Source organism: Hemibagrus wyckioides, linkage group LG19 (genome assembly GCF_019097595.1).
Source record: "Hemibagrus wyckioides isolate EC202008001 linkage group LG19, SWU_Hwy_1.0, whole genome shotgun sequence".
Classification (NCBI taxonomy): domain Eukaryota; kingdom Metazoa; phylum Chordata; class Actinopteri; order Siluriformes; family Bagridae; genus Hemibagrus; species Hemibagrus wyckioides.
Window position 1 is genome coordinate 14,388,487 of NC_080728.1, and position 26,242 is coordinate 14,414,728.

Consider the following 26,242-nt stretch of genomic DNA (forward strand, 5'->3'; position numbering starts at 1 on the left):
TTTTATCTTTCTCCATATATATATCCAAATGATATACATAATATACGACTCCACCTCTCGTATCTAGAAACATCTGACTTACTGTAGTAGAGACAAAAAAATATCTTAGAGTGTGACATGTAAGAGCGGAAGCACTCCAGTGTAGGTACAGCACCATTGCTTGCCACCTGCACAGAAGGCAGATTCAAACACTGATAAATAACCATGTGCACAACCAGTTACTGAATTAGGGCTTGCTCATGTAGAAATCTTTTCAAAAGAAACAAAGTGACTTCAAGATTTTCCAGTTCTGACCTGTGATGCTAGTTGGTCAAGCTGCTTGCTGTTTTTTTGTAACTTATGAAAGATCTGACACACAAGGTACAAATCAAACGAAAAGTTTAAAAACCCTACTTCCTGACGATATTGCAAATATAATTCTCATCACATGTATTTTCTCAGATTATGCAAGTTTTTCTTAGTGTTGAGTGTGGAGGGGTGCAAACCTCAGGCTTTCATACAATGTAATATGATTTTAAAGCTGAGAACAAACTGAATTTTGCTCAAATCACTTCGATTAGGCTTCTATAATATGATACTAAGTAGTAGCCTGTGAGCAATATGTGATCAATGTTAAGGGGAAATTAAGGGGACCTTACTAATCCTAATTACACCATACAATTTATGTTTAAAAAATATGAAATACGATTTTTTTTTTGTTTACCATACCAGTTCTTTGTCTTTTTCAATCACTGCCTTTTTAAATTGACGCATTGTTAAAAAGAAAAAGAAAAAAAAAAAGATGAATCAAGTTCTGGGGATTCAGTATGTACTTTTATTACCTTTGCTTCAAATGTGTGATCCAAGAACTGCTTATATACTATATGGCCCAAAGTCCCAAAGAACCAAGTAGAAAGTACTCATAATTTATGTGTTTAGATATGTCAGCCACACCCTTGATAATGCATCTAGCATCTGATGCATTTAATCAACTTGGGACCCTTAATTCTAGTAAAGGAAATGCTGCAGCATACAATGATATTTTAGAGAATTAAGTACTTCCATCTTTCTGCCAACGGTATAGAGAAGCCATTTTCCTGTTCCAACATGTGGCAGTTCCCACTGTGCACTGTGCAACTGATATCTACAAAGAAATGGATTGCCAGTTTTAATGTGAAAGCCTGTGGAATACACAGGAACACCGGCTGTGAGCCAGTCCTTATTGCAATGTATTGTCTATGACCTCACTAAAGTTCTTGTGGCTAAACACTCAGCAATACAAGGCAAATACTTGTCATGTTCTAAAATGAGTGACAGTCCACACAGTCCATACTTTTGGCAATGTTACATATAAGCTGTAACAATAATAAAATCAGTTACAAAATTTATAATATAAAGCAGCATGATAAATAACAGATTCTCAATTAAATCACTCACAGATATTGTGGAAAAGTGAACAATAAACAACACTGTAATAAATTAAAAATTTATTTTATAAAACACTATTTAATAAGACACTTGCAAATAATTAACTCTTTCATTTTGTTGAATTTTTCTACATGATAGTCACTGCATCAGAAAATTTCATTTAATCATGGTCTTACTCAGTTCAAACCTCAGTAATGTAAATTCATTTCCAAAATACAAATTCATAACTAACACATTTGCTTTTGCAGTGCATACCTCACACTGTAGGTTCCTCGAGGTGATTTATGTGCCGTTTGACACACACTAATACTGGTTCTGCCTGTTCATAAATTTAAGGGTGTTCTCTGATCATGGACCTGTTTATTTCCAGCATTTCATCAGTGTTTACACAGAAAGGTCCTTCTGCTCTAAACCAGTGCTGTGGTGCTGAAACAGATTACTGTCAACACCAGAAGCTCTAAAGAATCAAATTCTCACTATTAAATGCATCAGCTTTAAAGAGTTTGTGATAGAAAGTATGGTCATGTCCCCACGGTCTTCAAGCCTCTTCTATGCATGACATTCCAGAGTTTGCGCAGGTTGGACTGTGTGATCAAATCGTCAGGTTTGAGCTGCAGTGCACGCAAGTAGTTGGTCTCGGCCTCAACAAGCTTTCCATTCAGATGGAGAATAGCCCCAAGGTTCATCAGAGCAGCAGCATACTGACAGCAACAAAGAGAGAGAGAAGAGTGCAAATAATTTAAGTTATACATGTATAATGGCAGTAGACACTGAAGTGGTAAAATGTAGCAACTTCAGTGAGTGATGAAAAAATGCTTAAGTGTACTTACGTCTGGTCTAATGGCTGCTGCTTTACCATAATACTTTTCAGCTGCCTCGTTCAAACTTGCCTGTCTGGAGAGTAAAAGCAAAGACAGATAAACATGTCATGCTTGTGTATCAAGATACACTATTTGTAGTTACTGCTCAGTATGTATGTACATATGTACAACAGCTCAAAAGAAGCTCATCTTTAAGTCTGGGCAAAGATATTTAAAAAACCTATGCAATATTCAACAAGAGTACATTAGAATGACAGACAATTACAAAACAGATCTTATCAGACCATGCTGATCTGGATGTTTCATTTATCTTGTTATCTGGTTGGTATACTAATTGGATTTGTGTTACACACCCCTGTGAATGCTCTTGCAGTCAAAAATCACCAGTAACACTAAATCATTTTTATCTTTCAGCCTTTAATTTCGAACAGCTGAGGATCATCTCACACATGCACAAACCTGAGTATATGAGCAGCGCTGAAAACTACATCAAAGTCTGTGTTGTCCAGTTCAGCAGCTTTCTCAGCCATGACAGCAGCTTCTTCTAACCGAGACTGTTCCACCAAAAACTGACCTGAGAGAGAGACCGAGAGAAAAATCTGGAGAAAGGTTTTATTGGATCCAGCTCTGATATGACAAGAATAAATAACTACACTAGGTTATGTATGTAACCTGGTTCCCTGAGTAGGGAACAAAACGGTACGTCTTGTCTTGATGCTATGGGAACACCTCTTTAGGGACGCAGTGATTGAAGCTCTGTGTGAAAACACGCTAATCTATTTGTGCAACGCAGCATCTTATTCCCTTCTCAGGGAACCGGGTTACATACATAACCTGGGGTAGTTCCCTTTCGAGGGCACTTCGTCATGGCTTGATGCTATGAGAACGTCAATATTAACACCACTACATGCCAGGAGATGTCTGTCCTACTGGGCCATGAATGCAGCACAGGCAACTACAGGAGCAGAACACCAACTGGATTCTTGAGTGGGGTCCAAGTCCAAACTATAAAAACTGATAAAAGTGTACAAAGAGGACCAGCCTGCCGCTGCACAGATATGAGAAAAAGGAACACTTCTAGGCAAGGCACTGGAGGAGGCAATACTTCTAGTAGAATGAGACCTAATGCTTAGAGGCTTAGACATGTTGCATGACTCTAGGGCTGGGAAATAGCCTCCACTATACTTCTAGTAGAATGAGACCTTTTGCCTAGAGGCTTAGACATGCTGCAATCCTTATAGGCCCGGGAAACAACCTCCACTACCCAGTGCGCTAGGGCTGCTTGGAGACCGTATTGCCTTTATTGCGGCCGCCAAAGTAGACTAGCAGAGCAGAGGATTTATGCCGCACATATGAATGAGACACAGTAGGTGTAGTCTCTCCTGCTCCACCGACTCATAGGGTGGAGGACAGAAGGCTTGCAAAATGATTAAGCAACTGGCTGTGGTGGGCACCTTGGGAACGTTTCCCAGTCTGTGATGCAAAATAGCCTTGACCATACCCAGAGCAAACTCCAGACAGGAGGGTGCAGCTGACAGGGCCTGTAAGTCCTCTACTATCTTTAGAGATGTCAAGGCTAAGAGGACTTCTCAGAGGATGACTCCATGGGCTCAAAGGGGGTTTCTAGCCGCCCCTCTAGGACCACTGAGAGGTCCCAATAGGGGGTTGTGGTTTACAGGAAGGCCTCAACCTTCTAGCAGTGTCTGTAGGAATTCTGGCACTGATCCAATGGAGCGGTAGAGTGGGTCCTGTAGGTGCTGATCACCAGAGATGAAAAAGCCTTTATTTTAAAGCATACAATTGTCTTGTGGACAGAGCCCTATCATTCAATATGGTCTCTACAACCTCTGCTGAGAGACCAGAATCTAAGAGCCAGATCCTCTCAGGAGCCAGACCCAGAGTTTCCATATCTCTGGGCAGGGGTGGAGAATCACCCCTGTGCCTGAGACAGGAGGGCCCTTCTGACAGGAATCTTCCAAGGAGTCCCATTCAGATGGGAAATCAGGTCTGCAAACCAGACCTAGCCAGGCCAGCGTGGAGCCCCCAATAGAGGCGGACTCTGACTAGGATTCCTGGGAGCAACCCCAGGGGAGCTGAAGGAGAGAGGTAGAACCATAGGGGACAGTGGGTCAACCCCTCAGAGGCAAACAAATCTACTTCTGTCTGTACAAAAATTCACCATATGTGTTCCACAACCTGTGGGTAAGGACACCATTGTGCGGGCATCAGCTTCTGCCTGGACAGGAGGTCCACAGGAGGTGAACACAGACCACCCTGATGACTGATGTAAGAAACTACCATGGTGGACCCATGGTAGCCCCTGAGTTGTGGGAGAAAGTGTTTTAGAGACAGAAAAACAGCCTTATTTTACAGGCAATTTATGTGCCACATAAAATAATGGCCTTACCACAGGCCACGAACGGGGCAGCTGTCTTAGACTGCACCCCAGCCCGTGAGGGGGGCATCCAACAAAATAGTCTTGCTCTGACAACATGCCCTGAGATAGGAAACCAGGGTAAGAAACCAGGGTCTTTTCCACACAAGAAGGGTACGAAGTGCACATAACCCTTATGGCCCTGACAGGGTGATTGTGAGGGTGGAACAAACAGCCTCCTGTGTTTTAGACCCAAAAGTGATAATGTTGGCTGCTGCTGCCATGAGCCCCAGTAACCTCTGTGTCTGAGCAGTAGAGAGGTGCTGGCCTAACCAAATGTCTTTCACAGCAGAAAGAATGGATTTCAACCTAGCAGGAGAGAAGCATGCCTGCATCGTGGTCAAACCACCCCCAGGAAGGTGGTTCTCTGAGATGGAGAAAGCAGACTCTTTTCTGGGTCTGAGTCCCAATGATCTCATGTGGGTGAGCACAACATAGTGATGTCTGGCTGCCATATCTTTCAAGTGGGCTAAGATAAGCCAGTCATCTATATAATTGAGTACACGGATGCAGTGAAGATGTAGAGGAGCCAGAGCAGCACTTTGTTAATGTGTATGGTTCAGATCATGCACATCTAAAATTTGACACAGTATCATATCCTTCTTGGGCACTAGAAAATATGGCCCCTTTGTCCAATACTTACTGCAGTTTCTGCTGGAGGATGAAACCTGCCCTGTGTTGACAACATTGGGCAAAAGGCCTTGAAAAGGGGGCTCTGTACCCTTTCTCTATGGTGGCCAGAACATTCGGCACATTTGGCAGAAGTTTCCACACTGCCAGATGGTCTCACAGAGGCATAAGCCTCAACATCTCTGAAACAGTGTACTGGCAGGGATCACCCCAAAGAGCAGAGCTAAAGAATGAGCAGGAGTCGCATAGAACACATCTGTTCCCCAAAACACCGTAGGTGGACAGCGCTGTTGAAAGAAACCTGCTGGGAGGGGGTGTATCCCCAAGAAGCGTGATGATGGGCTGACCAATGATGGGCTGACTTGATGACCCTTTCTTGCCTGACGAGTCTGGCACTGAGTGTGCTCACCAACCGCTCTATCTTTATGAGGGGGGCCTGGTTAGCAACACTAGCCTTTCTCTCCTGAGGCCAATGTCCAGAGGAAGGGCTGGAGTCCTTGTTGCGGCAGGGGATAAACTCTCTGAACACCGTTGTCTGGCATTTTGCTTCCTGATGGTGATGGTGATATTAACAGTGTCACCAAACAGGCCCTGGGGCAATATCGAGGGGTGCAGGAGGAAAGCTTTATCTTTCTCTTCTATCACCGTTAAATTGAGACACACGTGCCTCTCCATGACAACTAACACAGCCATGGAATGGCAAATAGTGCGGGCCGTCTGCTTTGTTGCACGGAGTACAAGGGCTTTGGCTTGGTGAAGTTCAGCTACTGCAGTACCACACAGCAGTCAAGTTTAGAAGGGATGACAGTAGCTTGCTCATCAGGCCAATCCAAACTAAGTTTGGAAATGACACATGTAATCACCTCCAGCAGCTCTTCAAACACCACTGATTGTTCCTCCTTAGGAGGCAATTCAGTGGCAGCCTACTTGTCATCATCCACATCGAGCTCCTCAGAACCAGATATGGACAACAACAACTAATCTCATTCTGGTCGGGAGAAATGTGGAGCTAGCTCCAAAAACTTTACACATATGTAGTGTTACAACCTGGAATTGAAATATTGTGGGCGATTTTGTAGATAATTTATGATATGCTGTATAATCCGAATGAGATAGAAATTAGTTTTTTGTTGAAAAGATTTGCCATGATAAACTGATTGTAATGAAACTTGTGAATAGTTTGGAAACAGGAAGAATGGTTCTTGAAATGAAAAATAATTTAACAAATTCATATATCTATATTTATTAGCAGTGTATAAATGTAAAAGAGTTAATACAGTGTTCTCTATGTACACTCTTACCATAGTGCATATGACATGTCCCCTTGGTGGGCTCCAGCTCTATTGCCTTCAGGAAGTAATGTTCTGCCTCAGTTTTATGACCCTGACAATGAGATCATATCAAAACATTCACACATGTAAAAAAGATTATACACATTATACAAACATTATATAAACCAAGACCAAGGCCAAAAATCGAGATTATTTTATGCCAGTGTATGTAAAAACAATTAATTTTTCAAAGTTTTGAAAACATTAATTTTTTTAAACAAATGTTGCATAACAAAACAATAGTCTGTCTATTATTTAACAGCCACATACAGTACGTTTGGTTAAGCCTCACAACAAGGCTACCTCCTATACATCATCTCAGCTTAAAGAAATATAGTACACTATATTCAGTGCACATCTTTCATTTGTCAATCAACGTAAAATTAAAATACGATAATTAACAGAAATTAACTGTCTGCTTTCCCTTATAAAGCCGGGTTCCACAGCTCAGACTGAAACAGTACATTTACCTACATCAGTTTCTAGAAGTAAATATTCCCTGGCAAATGTTCATCAAGCCAGAGCTGACAGCTTTCTGAGAGCAGATGTGATTTCTTATTTAAATATTATACATCTTCAAAAAGACTGCCAGGGTGACTCACAGTAATAGATAGCAACTTTCCATATGTCAGGTGGGCAGGGACGTGATCTGGTTTGGCCTTAAGTGACTCTCTGTACCAGTGTTCTGCATCTTCAAACTTATTCAGTTTCATATAGGCTTCACCTGAGAGGTTCACAAACAAATATGTGTTTTAAGGCATCATATATAAATAAACCATATATCATAAAGGCACATATATTAAAAGAATAGATAAACAATGTCTTATTAATTGCTGCCTATCTCTACAGTACACTATAGAATAAAGTACACTAGAGGGATATGAAGAGGAGTTGTAAATAAAAAAAAGTATAACACATTACTGGTGCCTTAAACATAATTAAGTACAGCTTCTTTAAATCTAAATCAAAAGTCCTAGGTGTTCTGACATACTGTAGATTTGAGATTCTTGGAGGATAAGCAAAGCATAGCTATACCCCTAAAAAATATAATAATTCAAAATAAGTCTGGAAAATGTCTTAAAAAGTGAAAAGTGTTTACATTACAGAGTACAACAAAAGTAGTTCATAAGAAGTGCATTAATGAAAAATATTTAAGCTTGTGCAAAACTTAATACTGGGAAAATCATGCCATGCAAAATTCCTATATATACCCTTTACCTGAATAATCATTCATTTAATAATTTCTGCCAAATTCTCTCTGTGATGGACAGCTGACTGCAGTTCCAGGATACTCTGGTCCCAACAAATGAATACATTACAAGCAGCCTAAGACAGCAAAGTCAAATGCGCTGTCATGTTCTTCCAGCTACAGATGACTGAAAATCAAACTTAGTTTCCAGGAAACAGAATGCATTTTTTTTCATTACTACCCGTGAAATGTGGGGGAGAGACAATGTAGTGGCAAAACTATCCCCCTCTCTACTCACCCATCATGTTGTAAAGGCTCTGTGGTGCAAAATGACGAGGCATCTTCTTCACAGCCTCTTTATAAATGGTCAGGGCTTCCTGTGGAGTCCAAACAGGGGCAAATGAGAAAGCAGAAAAAAGGTTAACCAGTGTAAAATGTAAAATAATGCAATGTTTTGTCACTAATTAGTGTAACATGCATAAAGAATAATAAAAAACTACATTTACACATACTGATTTTCAGGTAGTTAATTTCCTAATTGTTGCTTATCATAGCCACTTCCAACCCACAACTGAAAGCAAGCCAGTATTTAAAGTGCTATGGCTACCTCTTGCTGACCATGTTCATGTAGCAGCTTGCCAAGATTGTACAGGCAGCTAGTGACTGCACTTTTGTGAGCATAGGGGTCCTTCAGGTTCTCATCTGGGATGCTGGCACACTTTTGAAATGTGCGCTTGGCCTCCTCCACATTTCCCTCAGACTCCAATATAATACCAACGTTCAAATACGCAGCTGTTGAGGACACACAACACATGGAGAACAGAGCAAGTCTGTTTAAAGAACTTGTGAGAAATTCTCACATATTCTTATTAATCATTTGGTTTTGATACATGTTCTCAACTAGATCTACTGTAGATAACAAATTATTATTGCTTATTTCAATAATTCTGCCACTTCAGTACAGGTCTCTTTTTGTATGACTGAGCTTACATGCCAGAGTTGGTCTGCTTTGGATGGCCAGTTTATAGTAATGCAGAGCCTCAGACAATCGTTCACTCTCTTGTAGCAACAGACCCCTGGATGAGAGAAGATAACTAATGAGGGCATCATTCAGACTCCAGCACACAGCAAATCTATTACTATACATTCCAATACAGATAATACAAGGGCAAAAAGAAAGCAGCTCAAAGCAATACCTTTAGAATGGGCAAGTGAGTTAATTTATATATTAGATAACATAAAAAGATCATGTCCCATATGGGTTATCTGCAATTCCTACTCCTCCTCAAAGTTGACTTTTTGTTTCCACCTTGAAGCCTTACTGAATCAGTACAGAAAAGATTTTAATTCAGAGTTGTGCATTTAAAGTCGGAGCTGTGAACTTATATTTGCTTCAAATTTGTTCAGACTCACATGTCATTATGCACACAGTACTGTAGGTCAGACATTATAACAAAAACAATAGGCATGAAAGAGGCAGAAGTGGCTCAGTAACTCAAGAATTTCACCACTCTTCAGGAGGTTTATCAGTATCATTAGTTAAATATTTAAATATAAATATTGGATCTATCAGTTATCAGTGTTTAGAGATTCAACTCTAATTATTTTAGTTTTTTCTTGTTGCTAGTGGTCCAAATATTTGTAGCCAAAGGAAAAAATGTTAATAAAATAGAGCTAGCAAGAAAAAATGACAGTGTCAGCAAAATCTAAGCTGAAACAAAGATGAGACATGGCAACAGCTTCAAGATTTAAAGGGATTCAAAAGTGCTGAGGTGACCACTTTTTTATTTTGCTTCACAGGTAAAATATTACAGTTGCTCCCTAATTAGTTATCAAAATTACATCCAGCCAGACAGTGCTGTCTTGCACAAACTCAGTCTCAAGCTGCGTGTGTGTGTAGAGGGGGGGTATGCTGTAGCAGGACTAACTTTTCAAAACTTTGGCCACTGAGGCCTCAACAGACCATTAATTTGATTGTTTTGCTTATTTTTCCTGGTTTAGATGAATTGTAAAGAGACACTGGGTATAACTTGTAATGTGAAATATAAATACACCTCAGTTAGAAAACCGTATTATTGTTACAGTGTATGCTGATCCAGACCACCAGAGGGAACCATTGCCCGAATATTGACTGTGCGCATGTGGTTTCCTGTTTCCTGTTTCTAGGACTTTTGAGCAGCATGCTCTCTCTGATCCTGAAGCATCGTTTCCCTGAGTCTCGTGCCAAGCCTTGTTGTTACTAGCCATTCTGATTGCTTATTGTGTATGATCTTTGCCTGTTTTCCTGATTCCACGGTTTACGGTTTCTGTTTTGGTCGCCTAGTTTTTGCTTTACCGGTTTTTGATCCTTTGCCTGCCTTTCCGTTTATGATTCTGCCTGCTGATTTCAATAAAGATCCGCAAATGGATTCTACCTCTCCCGCGTCCAGCAAGTCCTTACAGGATGCTTCGCCAGATATGAGTCCAGCGGATATGAGAGTGGCTCTGTGGCGACAGCGTGTCCTCATCCAAGCCTACCAAATGGAAGTGGATTCGCTGAAAGGTGCTAACCAACAACTGCAGCTACAGCCAGCTAGCCAAGCCACCGTCGCCACGCCAGCCTCGAGTTCTCACGGTGAGCTACCCCGCTTCACTCTCCCAGAGAAATTTGATGGCTCAGCTGACAAATGCCGAGGGTTTCTGCGCCAGTGCGACAACTTCTTCAGCCAGCAACCGGAAGCCTATGGCAGAGAATCTACAAGGTGCGCATTTATGCTATCGCTACTTACGGACGGATTCCGATCCCCAAATAAAAACATCTGCAAACTATTTCGCCAATTTGATTAAGGAAGTGTTCGAATACCCAGTGGGGGGGGGGGCATTTCAGTTCAGCTACTGGAGCTGCACCAAGGCTTTGACGCGCCGGCGGATTATGCTATCAAGTTTCGCACGTTGGCGGCCCAATCGGGGTGGAACGCGCCTTCACTCATGGCTGTATTTCGGGAAGGACTTAACATGGAACTGAAAGACGACATGGCATGCAGAGATACGAACGTCACTCTCTCTCAGTATATTACTACCGCCATTCGCCTCGATAATCTGCGCCGTCAACACCAGCCAACTTCCGCTAAGATCCGCCGCATGCTAGAAAGCTACGAGACTGATTCCTCTGAACCCATGCAACTCGGATGGGCCCGAGCCACCGCAGAGGAAAGAGAGCGCCGCGTACAGCATCACCTGTGCTTCTACTGTGGAAAAGCGGGCCACAGAGTGTACGAATGTCCTGAAAAACCCGTCACAGCCAAGGTAGAGACTCGTACATTTTCTAACAAAGTATCTGTTCCTGTATGTATAGCCCTCACAGACTCATGTTTCTGTGTCACAGCGCTAATTGATTCTGGCTCCGCGGTTAATCTCATTGATCAACACCTGGTTCAACAGTTCAAGATTCCCATCATTCCATGTACTCCTCCATTAAGAGTCACTGCCATAAACGACCAGCCCATAGGAGAAGGCCTAATCCGCCAACAGACAACCTCTGTTGATCTCCAGATTGTATTATTTCATCATGAAACCACCGCCTTCTTTGTTATCACATATCCATCGACTCCCTCACCGACCTCCCAGTATCTCACGGGTTCACCACTGTCATGGTTATCATCGATCGCTTCTCTAAAGGCTGCAGATTAGTTCCAATGAAAGGGCTCCCCACTTCCATGGAAACCGCACAGGCAGTGTTTCAACACGTGTTCTGCACCTACGGTCTGCCAGAGGACATCGTGTCTGACCGGGGAACCCAGTTCACGTCCCGTGTCTGGCTCGAGTTCTGCCACCAGCTGGGCATCAGCATTAGCCTGAGTTCTGGTTACCACACACAGTCTAATGGTCAAGTAGAACATCTCAACCAGGAACTGGGGAGGTTCCTTCGGACCTACTGCAGCCGTGAACAGCAAAGGTGGAGTGAGTTCCTGCCCTGGGCTGAATACACCCAGAATTCACTACGTCATTCATCCACTGGGCTGACTCCATTTCAGTGCATTCTAGGATATCAGCCTCCACTCTTCCCCTGGTCTGAGGAACCATCTTGTGTCCCAAGTGTGGAAGACTGGTCTAGACAGTCAGGAGGTCTGGGAACGTGCTCATGTGAGACTTCAGTGGGCTGTGAGGAGTCAGGAGATCCAGGCGAACCGCCGGCGACACCCTCAGCACGATTACCAAGTGGGCCAGAAAGTATGGCTAGCTACAAAAAATCTCAGACTGAAACTACCATGTAAGAAACTCAGCCCACGATTTATAGGCCCGTTCAAGATCGTCCGGCAAATTAACCCAGTCTCCTATCGCCTGGAGTTGCCCCCAGCCTATCGTATCTCTCCTACTTTCCACGTGTCTCTGCTCAAGCCCTATGACAAACCCGCCAGCTCCATGCCTTCGCCTCTGGAACCACCCCCGCCCCTGGACATTGATGGCACATTAGCCTACCAGGTTCATGCGCTACTGGACTCACCTGGTTGACTGGGAGGGGTATGGTCCAGAGGAGCGCTGCTGGGTGAACACATCCGACATCCTGGACCCAGCTCTCACCGAAGAATTTCACCTTAACTTCCCCAATAGGCCCGCCCCTCGTGCCAGGGGTCGCCCACGGTGTACAACACCAGGAGGTGATTTTAGAGGGGGGGTGGGGGTGGGGATCCAGACCACCAGAGGGAACCATCGCCCGAATGTTGACTATGCACATGTGGTTTCCTGTTTCTAGGCAGCATGCTCTCTCTGATCCAATGCGAAGCATCGTTTCCCTGAGTCTCGTGCCAAGCCTTGCTGTTACTAGCCATTCTGATTGCTTATTGTGTATGATCCTTGCCTGTTTTCCTGATTCCACGGTTTACGGTTTCTGTTTTGGTCGCCTAGTTTTTGCTTTACCGGTTTTTGATCCTTTGCCTGCCTTTCCGTTTATGATTCTGCCTGCTGATTTCAATAAAGATCCGCAAATGGATTCTACCTCTCCCGCGTAGAGCGAGTCCTTACAATTATCAGCCCTCAGTTTGCAAATCGTTTAGTTAACATTAAGCTTCCATTAAGCTTTAGCGTATAAGGTTGCTGGCAATCAAATTTACACACAACAGGCTTTGTAAGAATCCTTAAATACCAAATATTTACATAGAGTTGGTTTTGTTATTAGTTTATAATTTTATTTAGCTATGTATGTAGCTTTTTCGTCACTTCTGTTAGGAGAAAATTCAACAGTATTCAGTTTGCCTGCCAAACGGATGACTCACAGGTTGTACAGCATGTCAGCCATGTTGCCACGGTAGTACAGGGCATTTCTGTATGCTTTCTCTGCCTCTGCCATCTTATCCTGGTTTTTCAAGACATTGCCAAGGTTACCCCAAGCTGAAAGAATATAGATGATTAATTGCTAGAATGTGTATCTCAAAAAAGGTCTTTATAAACAATCTTTTTACATAATATCATTAGAAAAATTCTCCGTGTCTGGCTGGGATTTAAGTACAACATTGAGCCTGCACTCTAGAGCCTTACCTTTGGCAGGGTTAACAGTGATCCCAGACCTGTAGAGCATTTCTTCATTCTGCCAGTCTTGGTTCCTGTACACTGTTCTGAGGCTGTAGAGCAGAACAAGTCCAGCAGCACACCCAGAAAGCAGTGCCCTGGACCTTCTCCGTCTCATTTTTACAAACATAGCCCTTATTCCAAGAGTCACCAGTAGACAGAAGCCCATGCTGGGGATGTAGAGAACCCTCTCAGCCACCACAAACCCCACATAGAAGAACAGATTGGTGGCAGGGAGAAAAGGCAAAGCCAGCAGACCAAGAGAAAAGACTACCATGTTTTCTTTGATTGGCAGTGATGTCTGAGAAGCAGTATGAAAGGGTTTAGCATATCCATTCTGGGTCTGGTCAAAAACATCTGATGAGTTTAAGCCATTGTGGTAGTGCATGTTGTCATGTTTATCAATGCTGTCAGGAAAATGTGGTCTGTGCCCATTAACCAAAGCTTTCCCATTCATGATATGAGATTTTCCATTGGTTATCTGGAACATGGCAGAATTCTTGCTCTTTAAGCCAAACCAAACAAGCAACACAAAGCCTATGTAAAATGCCAGTGAGCACAAGTTCCTCCAATCGGAAATGTTTGTTAGTAGAGGTATGGCATCCATAGACCAATCAAAGCTAAGGGTGTGTGGACAGAGGAGGAGCCAGGCATTGACAGGTGGCAGGTAGAGGAAGGTAAGAGTTCTGGTGAGGAGGTGAGGTGAGTCAGCTGCTGGGTTGTCTGAGTTGGAGAAGTGTGGGGGCTTGCAGCCCATCCAGTACAGTCGAGCTACCAAAAGGACTGTACCCCAACCAGCCAGCCAAGCCAGGCTTACCAGCAGGGTTGCATTTTTCCTCTGAAAAATATGAAAGTGGAAATATGAACATCCACTCTTCTCCCCCAATTCCTTTTACTTCATTAAGTCAGTGCTTCACTTGTGCTCTCACTTGCACCAATCTGTAACTATATAAAAATGAGGAAAATAACAGACCCTTTATTTACTTTCATTCAGTACAATTTTCTGCTTTTGACATTTAGTGGTTTAAGTTAGAGTGGCAGATTTTATTGCAGTAGTGAATAATAATGTTGAGCTGACTGAATCAAACTTTAAATAACAGAAATATTAGATTAGAATTTATCTGCTGCGTTTTGTTTCATCCAAACCTATTAGACTGCCGATGAGATGAAAAAATTCTCTCAATAAACTGGTTTGATTGTTTTGAAAGTCAGACCAATCTATGTCTCATTTCCTGCATGCAGTCTGGTCAAATGAAAACAAACCTGATAATGGGGAATGTCAATCAGGTAAGTCAATTTTGTTCCCCAAATTGTCTTTATGAGTGTATGTTGTTTCTGTGTGTCTTATCTCTTCCTTGTGAGTGTGGTAATAGAGATAAATTGCACGCAACATAAAACAATGTAGGAACGTTACAATGAAGGAAAACCCTGGGATACTTCATAGAATTTTTTCTAACCCAAATTTCAAACATGACTCTTGAAAAAAGGCAAGCCATGAGAAAGAATGAAAGGAAGTAAAGGAAGACTTTCCTTCCCTACTTGTTTCCTCACAGCACCTCTCTCTCTCTCACTATGTGTTTGTGTTCCTATATTCTTCTGCCTGTAATCTCACAATAGCCTGGGATATCACCTATGACGTGAACCTGAAGTGTACATATACCCAGACAGACTGGTACAGTAGACATGATAAAAACTCCAGATGCAGTGGCGCCCAACGCATAGCTGGTATGTCCAGACGGAGGAGTGGTGAGAGTGCTCAATGTGTAAAAAAAAAAAGTGTGGGGAGCAACTGTCTAAAAAGCAAGACTTAAATTCAAGAGATAAGTCCTTGCAAAATATGCAAGACCGGCTACAGCAATCTGGGTCTCTCGTGTTTGACTGGATGGTGATTACTATTTAGTAATAAGAGACCTTTTCTTCAGCTTCTTCAATAAAATTCCATAAAATCAAAATAAAAATCACACAAGGAGAACTTTTCAAAAACCAAAATGGAAGAATCAAAAAATTGATTGTTTGGGGAATGTAAGTGTTAGATGCAGTAAGTTTGTTTAATAAAATAGTAAGGATATCTATGCATACATTCACAATATGAATATATAGATACACACATAGTATCACTATTTGCCATCCTTTGCAAACAGCATGCATCTTCCTTTTTTTCTGTTTAGGAAGGGAAAAATGTAAAAGCAGTACAATATTTACACTCACCTTAAGGAAGACTGTTAGCACATGATGCAGTTGCATGCGGTGGACCACAAAAATGTCATAGACTGCTGACACGGCCAGGACGGTCACTCCTTGCTCTTTCCACAACATGGCTGCAGTGGCAGCAATCAGGCTACCGGCCAGCCATGCCTGCACTCTCCACCTCACACACCACGAATTTCCAGCATGTGGCCGAAGCCTGCAGTGGTACCTGTAGCAGAGAAGAGAGAGTAGAAAGCACAGGGCAGCTCCCATATCTGCACGTCCTACCAGTCCCGCCACAGCCTCTGTATGCACTGGGTGGGAGGCAAAGAGGAGTCCAGCCAGCAGACTCCAGGGTTCTCCAGCTAGCAGGAGGCCACAAAGTGCAGTAAACAGGGCTGTGACACAGCAGTGCAGTCCGACATTTAATATGTGGTAGCCTCGTGGCTCCAGGCCACCCAGAGCATAGTTGAGGCGGAAAGAGAGTGTGCAGAGAGGCCGGAAGGACTTATGGCTGCCACTGTGAGTGAGCAGTGTTCCCCAAAAGTCGCTGTACAGTATGTTGGTCCAAGGTGTCTCAGGCAGGAGATCTGGATTTGTTTTGATAGCACGACTATTGCACACAGACAGAGAAAAACAATTTAAGACAAAATTAGTGTTGCAATAAAAAGAGGTCCCACTTATAGTATATAGTATTATATTTGTAGTGACATCTACCCACTAAACACAGTCTATATTTAATACCACCCGCACAGAAAACTAGCAGTGAAATGTTCTCTCATCAGATGAGTAACACATGATCTAATATAGTAGTGCACAGAGAAGTTCCTGTACCCAGACTCAAATAGCTCTCAAAAGCCTGTTTTTATGATTGTGACAAAAATATTGCAGATGATTAAGTATAAAAGAGGGCAGAGTAGAGAGCGTGCATGAACAAGAAAACTGGGAAAAGGTAAATGAAATGACAAATATAGACATGATGGAAAAAGTTAACCAGCCTCACACAGTGATCAAAGTGTAAATGAAGCCAGAAAATCTAAATGTACCACAGTTGGACACATTTCATATTTCAACATGTTAATAGTTAAAACTGTCATATTTATGTTTTTTTATGTTTGAATGTTTTAATTTTATTTATGTTTGAATTTATTTTTTCAATCCTTAATAATATTCAGGTCTTGCCATAACTATCCCTGAAAGTACAGTAAAACACAACATATTATAATACAACATGCAAATCTACCGAATAAATTGATTAACTCATAAGGTCCTCAATAAAGTACTCATAAGACCATATCTGAAAATTCAAGACCATTAACCATAACACCTAGGGGGCAAACAAAACAGCCTTCACAAAACACATCGAATGGAGCTTAATGTGCTTACTTGCATTGTGTTTTGGAGGTTTTTTTAAGTTCTGGTGCTGCTTTTCTGTTTTAGAACTGAAAAATATTTCTATAGATGACAGACTTCACAGTTTTCTTAAAACATATAGCACAGTATCTAGCTTAATACAGTGAAACTGAGCCTTGGAATATTCAACACAGTAGTTCCAAACTGGCAATATCTATGCATAGCATAAACATCTAAAAGTTGTTGAACATGACACACTATCAGTGTATGAACAGATCTTTACCCAGTGCACTGTGTTTATTGTAATGTGTTATGTACTACAAAGGGAATGGCATGGCACACTCAATCTCAATAACATATCTCAGGAGAGTAGACACTCACCCGGAAAATGGAAAGCTTTGGTTTTAGAGGGCTGGAAAACAATGCTGGGAAAGAAAGAGGCCCATGTCTGCCCTCACGCTATGGGCTCAAACCAGTGTACCAGCCCATAATGCACAAATCAGATATTGCTCAAGTGCACACACGTGCACACACACACACACACACACACACACACACAAACAAACAGACGTTCATTCACATAATTTGGTCTTCTCATGTCTGAACCATTACCATACTATTTTTGAAAAAAAAAAAAAAAGAAAATAATTATTTAAACTTAACAATGCATCACAATGAGTATACATACATAATTTTGAACAAAATCTGTTTTTTCCCATTTGCCCATTTGCTTCTAGATCATGTTACTATAAAGTGAGTTAGTCTGTTCCATTAGGATAAAAAACTGCAGTGGTGCTGCGCATGGATAATACAGTGCCTGGCATTACCAAGCTGAAACATCTTGAATATATTCACATCCAAATGATCTAGTATTTCCTGTTAAAAGATTACAAGAAACCAAAATCTAAGATTATTAAACCTCTTTCTAGATATATTTTATTGGTATTTAGCTTTATATTTATAATATGATAGAACAAGGAAATGTAAAGCTTAAAAATAGTTACCCATGCTTTAGGCTTAATAATCTTATTACTAAGCACCACAGCAACAGCCAGTGATGAACACACTACAGGCATTTTCATTTGAATCCACTTCCCATCTTACTTTTGCAAAGTCTGACATTATAACTAATGGTGCTAAATTAACAATTCATACATACAGATACTTTCATATTCTCTGTAAATTCCATGCAAGAGTAGTTTGTGTACTCTTCAAGTGACCCGTTAGAACAATTTTGAATGCTGGGGCATTAATCAACATCGTGTTGTGACACCCTGCACTTTAAACACTCAAAGACTTTCCAAAATACTAAACTTTACAGTGACTGTACTTCACTGCTAAGGATCTCATACCACACACAGTGATATCTACCAGTATAAACTAATGTTGTTTGGAATAAACAGTCTGGAGTTTAATGTGACATACAGGGGGGAAAAAACACTTGACAGAATATGGATGGTAAACATGTAAAGAACCTAGTGATATTTTCTTATGGACCCTTACAACTCAATGTTTTACAATGCTGTTTAATTTCTACATACTTTATATACACTATTCACACTTTATGGTTATCTGTATTTCTTGCTATGTATTAATTATGGTTTGGCAAAAAATATTATATGGCATTTGAAGGCATTTCTACCATACCTGACCCTTATCATGAATGATATGATATATAAAATAGTGAGGTCAGTGAAACTTATATTCAACATATACAAAAATAAATAATTTTAATATAAAAGAAAGGAAGATAGAAAATTCTGTGCATGTTGTGATCATGATCCAAATATATTAGATCAGCCTCAATATATTTTGCATGACTTTTGTTGTGTATGTCTTGCAAGCCTCATCTGCTAACTTCTAAATTGAAAAAGCTAAACCAATTTCAGATTATACACACTCAGGATGGGAATTATGATGCTATAATTCTGATATGGCAATAAATGTCACATTATGCCTTTCTGAGTGTATTGTGAATGTGGTACCTCTATAACACTGACTGACTGCTGCGCTGACTGGTACAGCACAAGCAGCTGACTAGATATTAAAATAATAAGAGTTATGTCATGTATCGTGACAATGTACTGATGAAATTATTGTAATAAAAATGTAATGATTTGATTTTGCTATATCACCCACCCCAACACATAAATATCCTAAGCACCATTTGGCAAATGATTTCACTTGCAATGCCCCTCTTTTATAAGAGCAGACTGAAACAGTCATCGCTCTTCATTTACAAAGAATAAGAAAACAATAGTGTTGTAAGACAGCAGAGGAAATACAGCTTGCTGCACTAAAAAACCCCATTTTAAATACTATTCACATTCACCAAGCTCCTGAAAACTGTACAGCTCTGATAGATTTATGTTTCATTTTCCTCAGTCATGCTTCCTACTTCATGCGAAGCATGAGAGCAGTGTGCGATGTTATTCTTTCCTCTCTGAACAGCTTTCTTTCATGTGTTTGTTTTTGTAATGTGGGAGTGTTGAAGGATAAAAGATTATTTTGTCCTGAAACAATATTAATGAATGTGCAAGATACGTGTCCAGCCAAAGAATGCTGGGGATGAGGAAATCTGGATTGGCGGCTGCTTTCAGAGCACGACTCAGACTTAATGTAGATGTGAGATTCAGTGCTAGACACAGACAGAATAACTGCCTTTCTATAGACAGAAAAATCTATCTATCTATTAATTATGTGTTATACACCCTCTATAATTAATTGTCAATGTTAATTAGGGTTTTTATTAATTCTTAGCAACTGTGTAGACAAGAAGTAGACAAATAATAAATCCATTAGCTAGAGACCTAACTAACTACAATGTTATCTACGTTAATGTAATAGTGTATACTATGATAATTCAGAAAAAAGTTCTGAATCAACAAGTTTGTGCCTTTAACAAAAGAAAAAGTGTGAGATGTGGTGTTCTGTCCTCATGTCACATAACTAAGATGCAAGATGACCATGTCTAGCAGAACAGCTTTGCCCTGCACTTTATTTTGCCTGGTTTCATTACTATTATCATATATACGTGTGTTCCTGATTATGACAAGATCATCTGTAACATTAACACTGGAGCATGAGCAATTGATCTACAAGCTTGAATCTACAAGCTGGCATCTTATAATTAGCCTAAATGAGCACAAAACGTTTCAACCATGGGCACAAATGGAAGCTATTCCAACAGCAAATGGGGATCAACTCTATATTAATGCCCATCATTATGGAATGGGATGTTCAGTACTCAAAGTGTTCACATACTTATGCCAATAAAGTGTAACATAAATGCAATGTAACCTCCATATCTGCTAAAATAAACGACTGGTATTTATAGTCACTGAAATACCAAAGACTACATGACTGCACTTGATTCATCCACTTTCACGAATGTTCCCCTTGTTCTACTTAATATGAAAAACTGAAAAACGACAGTTTTATGGCAATGTCATGATATCACGAAGCTTTCCATATGTGAGAGTGTATCATTTATCTGAGTGCTTCTCGTCATGGCTAAAATATTTACAATCTCTCCAAGTGTTTACTCAGAATCAGAAAACTAACAGGGCCAGATTGATGGCTAGGTGAGATAAATTAGATGTATTAAGTGCAAAAAACATAAATATGTACAGTGTAGGGGTTTACCTGTAATAAGAAGGAGAAAAACTGCCCTAAATAGTCTTATATTGTAAGCAAAAAGGATTATGAATATGGAAAGCCACATTTATGACACACAGCATCTGGTGAAGAGATTATGATCGTTTCATTAGACCTCATTACACCAGTCAAACATCTGCAGGAACCTGCGTATGGCCTTTAGGGATCTATGTCCAAGTGTCTTTTGTTAAAAGACCTAAGCAAATAAAAATAAAACTCTATCTTTTCAGAAAAAAATCTGAAATTATACTAAATTTTGCAGATTATAAAATCTGCAGATAACATTTATTTCAAGTAATACATATCATAAGAAAATATAAGACCCAAATAACCTTGCTTATTACAGCAATGACAGTGTGCACTATAAACATCAAAACAGAAAAGCTCTTTACTCTTCAATGACAATTTCTTTTAATTAAGGTCACAGATAACACTGTTTTCTGCACCTCACAATAATGCAATAATTTCTCAGCTTTCCATACCTTACTATAGCTACTACTGCACATTGCATGGTTGCTGGTTTATTTATTTTATGTTGGTTGGAACGACTGATCTCCTGGGAGTTTCACACACAACAATCCTTCACAGTCCAACAGTGTAGTTCACACACAATGGTGCAAAAAAAAACAAAAAACACCCAATAAGCAGCAATTCTGAGGTTAGATGCACTTTGCTGATGTTGAAGAGACTGGTTTCTAGGTGACAGGAATGCTATGGTAACTCAAAAAACCACTCCTTACAACCATGGTGAGCAGAAAAGCATCTCAAAATATATTAAGGGCTACACTAGCATCAGGGCCAACTTCTGTGTAACAGGAATCTGAAGGAACAGGCTCATCAACACTGGACAGTTAAAGATTGGAAAAAGACCAGGTAATTTTTAACTGTCCAGTTATGCGTTGTGTTGTTGCTGCATGTTTGCCTGATTAGAAAACTGCACGAAGAGGTGATCCTATTAAAATGTGTGTTTGAGCTCAAAGTAGCAATACATATTCTTTTTAGAATGGGTGGCAATAATTTTGGAAAGCACTGCTAGAGGCATTGTCCTCTAATACCTCCATTGAACCCATGTAGCCATGTAGCTGCTGTAGCTGGTGAATATTCTGAGCTTTGAATGACAGATAGAGGAAATGAGACATGGCAGTGATGCAGCACTTCATTAGCTCCACTCACTGAGTTGAAAGCCGCTGTCTGGAATACTGACGCGAAAAGCAATTTGTGAGCTGATTAGACGTACTGCCGGTCATTGACTTTCTTTTTTGTCAGCATGGCCAAACCCAATGCTCTATAATGTACATTAGCATCATCCACTCTCCATGCTAGGAAATATTGACCTGGCCAGCAGTGGTGTCGGTGAACAAAGGAAGCTGAAGAGGAGATAAAGAAAGAGTCAGGGAAGTTTACTACTGACTAATCACAAAAGTCATCTTCCCTTTCAATACCTTTCCTGAAAACTGATACTATAATCAATATGTGCTTGTAAGGCGAATAATATTGCGTGATTGATTTAAGAATCATGATAAGTGCATGTCCATACAGAAAGAGAAAAGGTAGGGCAATGAAGACAAAAGCAAAGCTAAAAGGAAGAACAAAGGCAGTGAGATTTTGCAGTTAATATACACATATGAAAGTATGACAGAACTCTAATAGTATTTAATGTGTCTGCATAGAAACAATTTAGTCAGTGCATTTAATTTACATTATCATGATAAGAGAGCAGACACATTACTGTCTTTAAGACACATTGTTATTGGCTTTATGCTGTATTCTGCATAATAAGCACGGGGAAAAAGCATAAAATGGGATGATATTTTTCTTAAACTTGAAGAGAAGCAAACAGTACAGTTCATTTAAATATTTTTATGATTCTTGCTGATTATTAAAATCAATTTCAAAATCAAATTTCATTCATAGCCATATCTCTACTGATTATGTGACCAATTACTTTTGCACTAAATCCTAAGATATGAAAAAATCATGGAAGTTAGATAACTAAATATCATACAAGGCAACTATATCAAACTGTGAAGCATTTGAAAGCACACATTACTTCAGAATAACTCTAAAGCACATGGATCTTTGCTTTCATCAATGAAGCCCAACCTGACTAAACAATGCAGCTCATATTTCCTGCTTCCCTCTTCCAAAAAAATGTTGCTGATTAAATTGGTCTTCCTCATCCTGTTGGAAATGTTACAGCTCTGTCTTTTAATGAATGAGCTTAACTGACTGCTCTCTCTCTCCCTTGCCATGCATTAAATAAGCTCTAAGATCAGCTCATAAATAGCAGCCTATCTTGATGCGATGACAGGGCTATGGATAGTAAGGGGCTTATTTTGGTACTTGAAAACCTCTCAGTATTTTAGAGAAACTTGGCAACCCCAAAACTCTCTTAGATGTTCTTAAGGAGTTTAGAAGCAAAAAAAAAAGCCAACATCTTGGTCTAGTAGTGGTGCTGGATGACAGATTCTCATTTTTGAACAAAGAGAGAAATGCAAAGCAGCCACAATTCTTCCCAAAAACATGTCTTGAATCTTTTGTAGTATTTTATCAAGAAATTGACATTTGTAGGCATGGTAATATATTCCTGACACATTTTGTGGGCACATTTGATATCAGATTTATTCACACTGCCAAAACAATCAGTGTCTAGTCATGCATATGAAAATGTGTGTGTGTAAAATCTCATTAGTGACAGTTCACCGTGTCCTTAAGCTTGTATCTCAGGAAATATAGATATGTGTCTTCCAGTGCAACTGTCCCAAAAATCCTAAATGGATTTTAGAGCCATACACCCAAATGTAAAATAAGAGGATAAAAGGGTACACATACCCACAAGTTATTAATCCTGAAATGTTCTGGTTCATTGAATGGACAGAAGCTTAATGACCTGATGCTGGACTCGCATCAAATCCAAGCCGCACCATAAAACAAAATGAAAGGTTTTATTATGATGTAGGCAAAAGGTCAAATTTAGGTGCAGCACATGGCTAAGCTTGATTCTTGAAAATACTATACAAACCTGAATACTGTACAACGGAAACACTATGCCAGATCACTAGCACTGTATTAGTAAAGCCAGAGTGGGTATGAGGACTGGATCTTTTTCATATACAGTACATTATAGTAGAACACAAAAATAAAAATGTTTATAAAAATATCTATATGTCTGCAGCAGGATTGTACTCAGAAATTACCAGCATGTACAGTGAAATATGAGCCAAACATTTATTTTAATAATCCTATTTTGTCTGGCAGAATGTTGTTCTCTTCTGAATGGTTAGGAATTTAGTGGGATTACTGTGAGATTCAGTGGGATTATTTTCTGTCAAACCATTGGGAAGCATTGGCACACCACAGCTCCATGGTCCTCGGTTTTTACCCTGGGCTTAGGTTCCTGTCTATGAGGAGTTCCGCAACTTCTCCCCGTTTGTCTATGTTTGCTATGGATTCTCCAGTTTCCTCCTACTGTCCAAAAACATGTAGGTAGGCAGCTTGGCTATGCATGAATGAGTGTGTGAATATATGTGCCTGGAGCACTGTGATGGTCTGGCATCCCATTTGGGGTGATTTCCTATGCCTTGCATTCAGTGTTCCCAAGACAGGCTTCAGATCCACCATGACCCTGACCAAGATACTTTGGTTATAAAAGATGCATGAATGAATCTTGATGAACATGATTTGTTGTGTTACACAATACTAAATTGGTAGCTGTAAGCTTTCTCTATTTGCTAGATACATTAGTCTTTTAAGCTCCAGTGCAAAGCTATAGAAGCAAACAACAGCACTTGTATAAAGCACTTGTATAAAGTTTGAACCAGGTGTAAGAAATGGATTTCTTGTAATGTAATCCTAATGTAAATTTTAATGTAAATTTCAGACTATAAATTGGTGTTTAGTGTATGGACTGTGAAGCAGCATTCACACCCGATTTTCAACTTGTACATTCCTTCACTGGGGTGGGGCAAAATCATGTGATTATGGGTGGTCCTAGTGTGATGTGTTTCCACAGATTTTGGCAGCTTTACAGAGTTTACATTTCTTTCAAGTTAGTAGGCTTTTTTCATCAAGTGTATTTACATGTTTAGTATCTGACATAATGCTTTTTTCAGCCAGTGACCTCATTTTAAGGGCCACAAATTTTCACAATCCCACCTCCACTGCATTTGAAGCCATAGAGCATTACACACTATGACCACCTGCCTAATATTGTGTTGGTCCCCCTTTTGCTGACAAAACAGCCCTGACCCCTCATGCACTGTGTATTCTGACACCTTTCTATCAGAACCAGCATTAACGTCTTCAGCAATTTGAGCAACAGTAGCTCGTCTGTTGGATCGGATCACACGGGCCAGCCTTCGCTCCCCACATGCATCAGTGAGCCTTGGCCACCCATGACCCTATCGCCCGTTGATACTGACCACTGCAGACCGAGAACACGCCACAAGAGCTGCAGTTTTGGAGATGCTCTGATCCAGTGGTCTAGCCATCACAATTTGGCCCTTGTCAAATTCGCTCAAATCCTCACGCCCATTTTTACTGCTTATAACACGTCAACTTTGAGGACAAACTATTCACTTGCTGCCTAATATATCCCACCCACTAACAGGTGCCATGATGAGGAGATAATCAGCATTATTCACTTCACCTCTCAGTGCTCATAATGTTATGTGTGATCAGTGTATATAAGGAATACAACACCTAAAGTTTTTCTGTTATTGGAAAATAATCAACAATAGGTGGTACGATGTGGCCTGACTCAAAGCATATTGAATATGACCATGATGAAATGAACTACAGCACATATTGAAGTGCTTTGTTCTGCTTTTACCACGTCAATGTGGCGGCATTTCTCATAATTTATCGTTACATTTAATGTCGCAAAGCAAGTAAGGTCTTTTTATAAGGTGTACAAATGATTGTACTGGTTTGAGACACAGGTGAGAGGTAAGTCCATTATTTCACACTCTATGTAGGGCACTTGTGTAGACAGTAGAGAACCGTTTGGGATTTGGTCCACCGTCTCTGTCTGCCCTGTGTCTCCTCATTTTGAGCTCCTTCTTACTTTTTCCAGCATCTTTAAAAGGTTAAATGACGATTTGACGTATTTTTATACATCTTATTTGTTTGAAAAAATATATATATGTGTCGCCTTAAAGCCGCTTTTAAACGATTTAGCAGTAAAAGTTCTCTAGCTCAGCGGTCATGACATGCGCAACCAAAGTAACGTTTACAATAAAGCTGACTGTTGTGGGTTTTAAAATGTCAACAAAGCCAAACACTGTGTAGAGATAAATAAGTTACTCCACAACATTTCTCTTTCAGTCTCAAATAACGAGCTGTCAAACAAGAAGAAGACGAAAATGAGAGAGACACCTCACCTGTCATCGTAGCAGAAATCCGCGTCGAGCGTGTTCACGTACAGGAGCAGAGCCACGGCGCCGCACACCAACTCCCTTATCATTTCTCAATAAAAAACAAAAGAAAGACAAACGACAATACGGGAAGTACTACTTCTCGCTTCTACGTGTTTTCCTCATTGTTTTCCCGGCATGACAGATTAACTCTGATCCCTCAGAGAAGACATTTCGTCTCGACACAACGTCCTGTGAAAGCGCACGGTGTGTTTATTTCCGCGCGCGCGGACGCTCTTTCTTTTAAACACAACATGCATGCAGCTGTCTCACAG

The 26,242-nt window shown here is 40.4% G+C and overlaps 1 protein-coding gene across 1 annotated transcript; it reads right to left on the bottom strand.

The window, feature by feature from the left end:
• Nucleotides 1-1,453: 1,453 nt before the first annotated feature.
• Nucleotides 1,454-26,242, bottom strand: tmtc2a (transmembrane O-mannosyltransferase targeting cadherins 2a). Its single transcript, XM_058417697.1, has 12 exons — nt 25,935-26,242; nt 15,565-16,156; nt 13,327-14,194; nt 13,065-13,179; nt 8,803-8,888; nt 8,420-8,604; nt 8,111-8,189; nt 7,226-7,347; nt 6,594-6,675; nt 2,688-2,802; nt 2,238-2,301; nt 1,454-2,108 (listed from the first exon to the last, which is right to left on the bottom strand). The coding sequence occupies exons 1-12, from the start codon at nt 26,015-26,017 to the stop codon at nt 1,929-1,931; spliced, it is 2,571 nt and encodes an 856-aa protein (XP_058273680.1). The 5' UTR covers nt 26,018-26,242; the 3' UTR covers nt 1,454-1,928.